The 9483-nt window shown below is 38.2% G+C and overlaps 1 protein-coding gene across 1 annotated transcript; it reads right to left on the bottom strand.

The window, feature by feature from the left end:
- Positions 1 to 4592: 4592 nt before the first annotated feature.
- Positions 4593 to 7734, bottom strand: CHCHD7 (coiled-coil-helix-coiled-coil-helix domain containing 7). Its single transcript, XM_006888848.1, has 3 exons — positions 7669 to 7734; positions 6035 to 6133; positions 4593 to 4697 (listed from the first exon to the last, which is right to left on the bottom strand). Exons 1-3 carry the CDS (start codon positions 7720 to 7722, stop codon positions 4593 to 4595), a joined length of 258 nt encoding a protein of 85 aa, XP_006888910.1. The 5' UTR covers positions 7723 to 7734.
- Positions 7735 to 9483: the final 1749 nt, after the last annotated feature.

The following is a 9483-nucleotide window of genomic DNA, read 5'->3' as shown; positions in this document are numbered from 1 at the left end:
GTAGGCATAAAGAAGCATATAGAAACTTAGGAAATCCATTCACTACCATCAGGTACGTCTCAACTCATAAAGACCTTCCCCAGGCTTTTCAAGGTTGTATGTAAATCGTAATGAAAGGAGATTGTCCATCTTTTCCCCTTGAATTCGGTAGTGCTTTCGAAACCCCAGAGATGGGCAGACTTTTGGTTAGCAACACATGCTATGGGCTCTAAGACCAGAGCTCCTAAATTCAGGGAATTTGCAAAGACAAATTAAGACTTGAATATTAGATCTATAATTAGATAAAAACGTAAGTTGAGGGTTTGTTGTTCAAAATACTCAAACAGAAATATGGTTAGATATATGGTAAGAAAAAACATGTATTAAGAGTTTGTTGTTGAAAAATAACACATTTGTCATCAAAAGCACTTCATAGGAACCAATAATCAAAAAGGTCTACCATCACCACAAAGCTATAATCATCAAGGCAGTGTGGTGTTGACATAAGACATTATAGATCAATAGGTAGCTCTGGCGGCCTAGTGGCAAGAAGGTGCACTGCAATCTCAAAGGCACAAGATTTAAGCCCACCAGCTGCTCTACAGGATGAGCAATCTCCTCTTCTGCAACTTACTGCCTCTGAAAATCTGATGGAAGGTCAAGTATGAGTCAGTTCTGACTCAATGGCACACAACAACAACAAATACAGATCAACTGGATTACACTCAGGCCAGAAATACTTTACAGTCAACTGATTTATGGCAAGGGTGCTAAAATAACTAAACAGGAAGAAAACTGGTTTTTTAAACAAATAGTACTAGGACAATGGGGCAGCCAAATACCAAATAAAGTTGGGCTCTTATCTCACACCAAATTTAAGTTTTCTCAAAATGAACAAAGACCTATGTATATAACATATAGGTCTTCAAAATCTTGGGCTAAAATAAAGGTTGGCCTAGTGGCTAGGAGTTGCACTGCCAATCTAAACAGGTGATTTGAATCCAGCAACTGCTCCTCAGAACAATCCCTACAGCCTTAAAACCTGCTGGGGGCTCAGCTATGAGTCAGTTTTGATTCTGACACTTAAAAACCGTGGAAACAGCCAAATCAGAAAATATCTATCTGGGAGGCTGGGATCAATTAGCCTCAAAGCCTTAATTTAGCATACCCTGCAGGGCTAGCTGATCCAAACTCCTGAACCCTGAGCCTCTGAGGGCTTCCTAATAAGAACATTTGCTGTCTGGAAGGTCACATGTCCTTTGGATATGGTAGCTTTGAGCTAGAACCCTCCTAGATCTTCCCCTAGGTCTTTATTGGAGTTTATCTGTCATGGACTGAATTATATCCCCCAGAAATGTGTCAACTTGGCTAGGCCAGGATTTTCAATGGCTTGGCAGTTAAGTGATGATGTGGTTTCCCCCATGATGTTATGTGCTGTCAAGGTGGAACAGACTGCATGGAAGGAGAGGGCTCATCTTTTTCCTGCAGAGCGGCTGGCAGATTCAGTGTACCTTTGTACTGACAGCACAGTTCATTACCATTAAGCTACCAGAGTTCCCATGATGAGATCAGCTAATCCATTGGAAGGGGATTAGGGTGAAATGAAATATTCTCTCAGGTCACAGCCCTGAGCAAGCCGATGGAAGAAGAGTTTCTTGGGAGTATGACTTTGCAACATTTTTTTGTCTCACAAGACAAACAGAGAGGAGAACACAAGAGGAACTTCAGGAACACCTAGAGCCTGGAACACACTGCAACCGCTGGACTTGGGGCCCCCGTACTAAAAACCTCCTAGCCTGAGCCATGCCCATGGAAGATGGCCAAGGAACTCTGGACCCACAGATGCTGAAAGGAGACAAGGATCTTCCTCCAGAGCTGCCAAACTGGAGGATGGTGGCTAAGAGCAAAGTGGCATGAGGGTAACTGACAGAGACTGCAGAAATAGGAATATATGGATTGAGCTAATCTCTGCACTGAGGGCTAGATTCAACACCAAAATTAAAATTAAATGGATAAATGGGACTTCACTAAATTGAAAACTTATTACAAAAATAACACAAAAAATGTAAATATATATCAAGGGATAAAAAAAATTGCAAATCAGATAATAAAGAACATGTATACAGTGTAAGCCTAGAAAAGTAGGAGGTCAAGAGGAAAGAAAGGTTCTCTGTGAGTGAAGATTGTGAGGATGACACCAGATAGGGCCACTATATGGGTCAGAGAAGACTCCAGGAACTTAAGGTAGACAAGGACCACTCTCCATTGTATGTATAAAAATTCTTACAACCAAGTTAAAAAAACAACAACAAAATAAAGCCAAATAAACCTAGTTTTTAATGATCAAGGAACTAATACTCCTTCAAAAACAATATATAAATGGCCAACAAACACATAGCATGAAAAGATGTTCATCATCAGATTCAACGAAAATGCAAATGAAAACCACTACTAGTTCCCATCACACCCACTGGGATGATTACAAAGACAGACAGTAACAATTGGGGGTAAGTGTGTGAAGGAACTCCATACACAGCCGGTGGAATTGTAAAATGATGCAACCACGTTGAGAGAGTTCAGCAGTGGCTCAAAATTTAAACTAATAGTTACCAGCCTGTTATGTACCATCAAATCAGAACTGATTCAGAGCTGACCCGTCAGTGAGTTTTCAGAGGCAGTAAACTGCAGGGGACATTGCCATTTTTCTCCTGGGGAGCATCTGATAGAATCAAACTCCTTGTCACTAAGCCATCAGAACTTCCTTTACCAGATTATATACCACATGTTGTTGTGCACTACAGAGTTGGAACCGACCCACAGGAAAAAAACTTTTCAACAGGTTTTCAGAGGCAGTTAATCACAAGGGAGGAGATTGCCCATCCTTCTCCCATAGAGCATCTGGTGGCTTCGAACTGTGTATCTTAGGGACTGCAATGCAGCTCTATGCCACTAGGCCACTGATGGTAAATTCCAGTTTTTAATTATAAATACATTTTTATTGCAATTAGTCAGTGAATACTTGCTGTGTGCTATCAATTTGAAACTGACCCACACAGCTGGCTCTGCAATGGGTTTTCAGGGGCAGTAATCACACGGGAGGAGATTGCCCATCCTTCTCCAGTGGAACAGCTGGTAGATTTGAACCACATGTCTTCTGGATTGCAATGCATATTCTTACAACTAGGCCACCAAAATAGGTAATATTTAGTAAAAAAGAAAAAGCTAAACATTAGTATTCTTAAAGTGTGTAATAGCAAACTAGAAATACCTATGATAGTACAAGACACACCAAATCATCTATCAAGTCTAGTTCCAGTTATGTTTCCAAGGAGGTATCAATGCCCACACCCAAAACCTGCACAATGGGTAACACTTCTTTTTGGGGTGATAAAAATGTTCAAGAAGTGACTTAGTGATAGTTGCACCCCACAATTACACACACACACAAACTGACTCCTACACTTCAAGTGTTTTTATATAGTATATGAATTACATTTAAGTCAAGGGTCATATGATTTTAAAACATCTGTGCTGAGTTTTGGACTTAATTCAGGGAGATGGATAGTTGATTGTCAGCAGCTGTTAACATAACATGTTTGATCCAGGAGCTGCAAGAAGTGAACCAGATGAGAAGGGACACCACAAGCAATTTGCTCTTTACAAAACTATTCTGTAAATAAAACGGAATTAAAAAAAGGGAGGGGTATAAGTGGAACAGCTAACAGTCACTCCAGTAGTTATGCTGAATATTCCTGTGCTAGTGCACGTCTTAAAATGAAGTTAAGCTCTAGCTGCATCATAAGGTTGAGGTCATCTGATATCCTCATATACTTCCTTTCTATGGCCCATTTCATCCAGCAAACAGAAATCTCCTTCTTATGAATTTACTTTGTCATTCCACCCAGGAACTGAAATTGTAGCTTCAGAAAATTATTCAATGTTCATAAATTTTAGCTATGGAATCCTTTTTCCCTTTAGTAAGGGGGAGGGGAGCAGGAGAACAGCCTGTTGTTGCATGCCATTTGTTCAAGGGAACCTTCTTGAAACCCTGCTTCCTGTCACAGTCAATACGCAAGGTTTAGTAATGAGAATCAGTTCTCTGAAGACTAGAGGTCTTAAGAGGAAGCCTGGAATTCAAGACCTACCACACTCTACACTTCCAACTTACTCTTGCCTGTCTTCTCTTCCACTCACCTTTTGTTCGAACAGTCTATAGATTATTTTCAAACCTGATTCGAGCTTTCCTTTCCATGATAGTGCTGGCCACATTCTTTCTTTCCTTATAAACACTATCCAATATGTAGTCTCCATTAAGAATTTTTCCAAATTTTACATTTAAAATTCAGTGTACAAGTTCAACTTCTTATGTAACCCTTTCTAACAAAAATGTGCCTTCAAGAAGTACTAAAAACTTATTATCACAAAGCAGCAGCCATGATATCCCAAAAGCACCAAGAGCAAATGCAAGGGACATAGTGCTAACACTTTGTCTCCCCTTAGAGAATTAAATCACTAACTGGGTAAGGCCCGTGAAATCTTAAATGATTACAACAACTATTTACTGAAAATATTAATCTGTTTTTAAGTCATATAAATCATTTTAATATAGACATTCAATATGGCATTTTCCCCATTGCTCCCAAGATTTCTTCTCTTTCTGCTGCTGTGGGCATAGGTGGCTTCACTCCATTCTGTCTTCTCTGGATCATGACAGAAATCTGCATGTAGGCATAAAAAAAGAACAAGTCATGTATTAATTATTAATCATTTGTCAGTAATTTGCTATTGCTAATTCAAAGACTAAATTCTAAAACCAAATTAAAAGCAAAGCAAAAAAATCTAATTCTGGACTCTAGGTAAATGTTTTCCAACTATTAACATGTAAACAGGAGTAATTCTTTCCATAGTAGTATGTTTATAGTAATTAGAATGGAGAGAAAAGGGAATATAGTCTACCAAGAAAAACTATTAAATATCTCTAACTAACACCAATAGTTCACTAAAAGGAAAGTAAGTGGCTGGTCCAGTGTGTAGAAAACAGTAATTGTGTATCAATATCTTAAGAAAAATGGGATTCTGCATTACCATGGGTGGCAGTGTTAAGGAAGAGCCTGAAACGGAAGGCAAAGGTGGTATGCTGTGGCAGAGGTGTTATGTTCCTCTCCAGGAAAACTAGAAGCGTATGTACCAAGGTTGTTTTAAGGGCTCTGTTGTCATTAGGTGCTGTTGAAGTGACTATGACTCATTAACAACCCTACAAACAACAGATTAGAACTTTACCCTATCCTATACCACCGTCAAAATCTTTCCCAGGCACAAGCTCATTCACTGTTGCAATGACTATAGCAATCCATTCCATTGAAGGCCGTCTATCTACTTTTCAAAGCATGACATCCTTTTGTAAGTACTGGGCCCTCCTGCAAATATGCCCAAAGTGTGTGAGATAAGTCTCCCCATCCTTGTCTCTAAAGAGCACCCTAGTTGTACTTCCTCTAAGACCGATTTGGTAGTCCTTTTGGTAGTCTATGGGATATTCAATACTCTTTGTCAACACAATTCAAAGGCATCACTTCTTTTTCAGTCTTCTGTATTAATTGTCCAAATGTCATATGCAACTGAAAATATCATAGCTAGAATCAGGTGCACCATCACAGATACATCTAGAAAGGTCTACCTACCTACATTAAAACTAGAGGCTCTGATTGCCGAGTGTTAAGAAGCTGTGCTGCAATCCCAAAGGCACACCCATAGTAGAAGGATAGGCAGTCACCACCCACGTTGATTTACTGCCTCTGAAAACCCACTGGAGTGTCAGCTACAAAGCTATGAGTCAGTTCTGACTCAACAGTACACAACAACATCATTAACACACTACATTTTCATGCCTTGGAGTAGGGGGCATCCCAAAATCTTTTAGGGCTAAAAAATAAAATTGAAAAATGAAGTTTCCCTATAGCCACTGAATACAAGAGGATTTAGAGTACTGATTGATTTCAGTCCTGTATCAAGCTCAAAAGATGTGGATTTAACACAAATCTAAGCAAGCAAGTCTTACCCAGAATTTCCGGCAGTTTTTGTACTTCAAGAACTGAGTGGAACACCTTTCCTTGTCATAGTTATTTTCATTCATACATCTGGTAGAAGCATCAGATTCCTTTAACATGTAAGATAGGCATCATTAAAAGTTGCAATGAGATCTAAAAAAATAGAAGAAATTCTGAAGCTATGTCTCCCAAAAGAGATATGAAATGGTTCATTTTTGTTTGCTTTAATAGGTAGACTAATAAAAACAGAATTCACTCCCAACCTTCATTCTGGGCAGGGAAGACATCTTCTGGGTTAGTATTCCAAATACCCAAATCAGAAAAATTTGAGTCAAGACTTCAACTGAGATCATTTAATGCAATAACCGTTTAACAAGGAAATTGAGGCAGGATACAATGTGCTCCAAATTGCCTAAAGGATAAGCCAGACTTGTTCACAACACAGCTCTATTGCTTTTCAGGTCTTTGCCCTGATCTGCGTGTGGAGGACTGGTGTGGAGATCCCAGGTAAAATCACTAGTGGTTGATGTACATCAAAGCAGTTTGAGTTAACATCATTCATCACAATGCACTCTGGCTATCATTCACTCCATTACGCAAGTAAATACACTATTATGTGAACAATTTTAATAGATATCATTAATATCACTTCAAAACCAAAGTGAGCAACAAAGACCTATGAGTTCAAAGGAGGGCAGCTGTCATTTGGAAATTAAATTTAAACTGTTTGAACTGGAAATAGACTGCATAAGAAAACTTCAAAGTGAAAGGAATAATTCTGAAAGATCATTTAAAGGAAAGCTTTAACTAAAGAGATGGGTAATTTGCTTTAATAGATCTAAGAACACATGGTCAATCTAAACAAACTTATTAAAAGTGTTGAAAATTGATCCACTATATAGAACAAAACTAAATTTCTATGACAAAAATATAATGAATGTATAAATTATCTACAAAGTGCATATGGGGCGGTTGTTGTTCACCATTGAGTCAGAGCTGACTCATAGCTGACACTCTAGTGGCTTTTTAGAGGCAGTTAATTTCAAGGGAGGAGACTGCCCATACTTCCCCCATGGAGCAGCTGGAGGATTCAAATCATGAGCTTTGGGGATTGCAGTACTGCTAGGGGGGGAGTGTGTACAATTTCTACAGCCACTCCACTGGAAAAAGATGCACAGTCTTCTCCCATGAAGATTTACAGCCTCAAAAACGAAGGGAGGGTAATTATGAGTTAGAAATTATTTCACACAGTGGGTTAGTGAAAACTTTTAGACTATAAACAGGCTAATTAACTTGAGTCCATTGTGTTCAGTCTGTTTCAAGGACATGAAGAAATAATTGTATTAAAATATAAATTTCAGTGGCAGTTTACATTTGTAGTAAAGATTTTATTCAATGTTACATGTACGTGACAAGTATTACTGTGAAAACTAAACCCATGTATATTACACAAATATGAGAACTAGTGGATCTTTTGTTAACTAAATTTTGAAAACCAAGAAACACTTTAGTGAAACAGGACATCAACCAGGAATATTCTTATATGGAAATAACTTTATTCAGTAACTACAAAAAAAACAGAGCAGTGAAAACTAGAAGAACGTTGTTCCAACTTAACACTCTTAAACATGAAAAGCCGCCCTACCGACAAACAAGGGTTTATGTCGGGGTCTCTTAGCTTCCGCATCACGAGGGGCATACTAGCGGTCTTTTGACTCTGCAAGGAGAATTTTGGAAAAATAGTTATTAAGTGAGTCAGAGAAAAGAAATTTGATTAGTCCCATAAGTACTCAAAAATTAATTATGAAAGAAAAAAAAATTAATTATGGTATGATTATGTAGTAAAAAAATGTATACTTTTTGTTTCAGAAGAATAAAGACTTGAGCATGTTTTTTACTTGTATTGACCATCATTCTGTAATAGGAGCCTTGGTGTCATAGTAGGTTAAGTGTTGGGCTTCTGACTGAAAAATGAAAAATCTCTTCCCATTAAGATTTATAGTCTTAAACCCAGTGGAGGATCATCATGAGTCAGAATCCGCTGGATAGCAGCAGATATGGTGAGACCAGGCAGAAAAACATATTTAAATACATTACTGAACTTTGATTGGAATCTTAAGTAAACACATGCTAGTTTATGCTTATATCTAACATTTAAACAGTTAAATAAATGCACTAACACAAATCTAAGAATATAGTGTCATAGCAAACTAACCATTGTCAAGGTTAGTTTCTTCTACAGCGTGGCTGGTGGGTTCAAACCTAAATACACAAGTTTTATTATGGGTTAACAGTTTAATAGGCTACAGATTATGCCCATACTTTTTACTTCTTCATCATACTTTGATAAACAAACAGTATAAGAAAGAGTAACTTTGATAAGCAAACACTGTAATAAAGAGTAGCTACCAGAAATTCTGGGTAAGACTTGCTTGTTTAGACTTGTGTTAAATCCACATCTTTTGTACTTGAAACAGGATTGAAATCAATCAATACCAACTTCAGCAAAAGCATGTATCATGAAAAGGACCTTAGTGCCTACTCTGTGGCCAACCAGGAGGGTGAACAAAGTCAAAACTCCAGTGAACTTTTAAGGTGACATTTTATAAGCTACAGAGTGTTAGAGGGGGGGAAAATGTTTAGAACTTTACTTCCAGTGACACCTTCTATTTAATGGATATTCTTAAAAGTTGAAGAATGCTACTATGGTTTAGTGATCTTCCAACTGAAGCCTTACAGATACAGTTCCATAAAAGTCTCTATTGACAAAAAAAAAGTCTCTATTGACTAAAGACCATCACAGTTAAGAAAATGGCAGTTAATTAAACTACATTAAGTCACATATGATAGGCATAAGAACTCTATTCCAGGACAACTGTTTTTTATAATGACATCAACTAAATTGGAATGCTTCTTTTCTGAAAGAGGGAGGAAGATGGGCATTCTCCTCCTGTGCATGCTGCCTCTAAAACACTCTGGAGGGTCAGCTACGGGTTGGTTCCACCTTGATGGTAAATGACATTTTCTTAAAAGGGAGCTCTGTTGATATAGTTGATATGGGGTTATGCTATCAACCCTATAGCAGGTGGTTCAAATCCATCAATTGCTCCAATGGAGAAAGATGGACAGTCTACTCCAGTGCAATTTATAGTCTCTGAAAACCTGCAAGACGGTCAGCTTTGTGTGTGTTCTTATTTCTTGTTGTGTACAGTTGAATCAGATCCAACGGGCACAGGAGGAGACTGTTCCTCCTTCTCCATCAGAGTATCTGGTGGATTTGAACCACGTGCCTTCAGGATTGCAGGAAAGAGTCAGCTTTGAGTTGGTTCCGACTCAATGACAATAAGGAAGAGTAAGATTCTCTTAAAGTTCAGAGAAAAATTATTTCCAAGTGATTAGTGGTTTAAAAATGTTACAGGAAGAGACTGTGCATTGTGTTCTCTCTCTCTCTCTCTGACAC

The sequence above is a fragment of the Elephantulus edwardii genome, unplaced genomic scaffold, assembly GCF_000299155.1.
Source record: "Elephantulus edwardii isolate Elephantulus edwardi_28Jun2011 unplaced genomic scaffold, EleEdw1.0 scaffold00072, whole genome shotgun sequence".
Taxonomy (NCBI): Eukaryota; Metazoa; Chordata; class Mammalia; order Macroscelidea; family Macroscelididae; genus Elephantulus; species Elephantulus edwardii.
The sequence above is the reverse complement of the archived record's forward strand: the minus strand, read 5'-3'. Positions and strand labels throughout refer to the sequence as shown.

What these genes read in the sequence shown, in the direction of transcription:
- CHCHD7 (XM_006888848.1), bottom strand. Translation starts at nt 7,722, where the DNA reads ATGCCCCTCGTGATGCGGAAGCTAAGAGACCCCGACATAAACCCTTGT. An exon ending in ACATAAACCCTTGTTTGTCG is followed by an intron (nt 6,134 to 7,668) that starts GTAGGGCGGCTT and finishes TACATGTTAAAG; the next exon opens with GAATCTGATGCTTCTACCAG. An exon ending in AAAACTGCCGGAAATTCTGG is followed by an intron (nt 4,698 to 6,034) that starts GTAAGACTTGCT and finishes GCCTACATGCAG; the next exon opens with ATTTCTGTCATGATCCAGAG.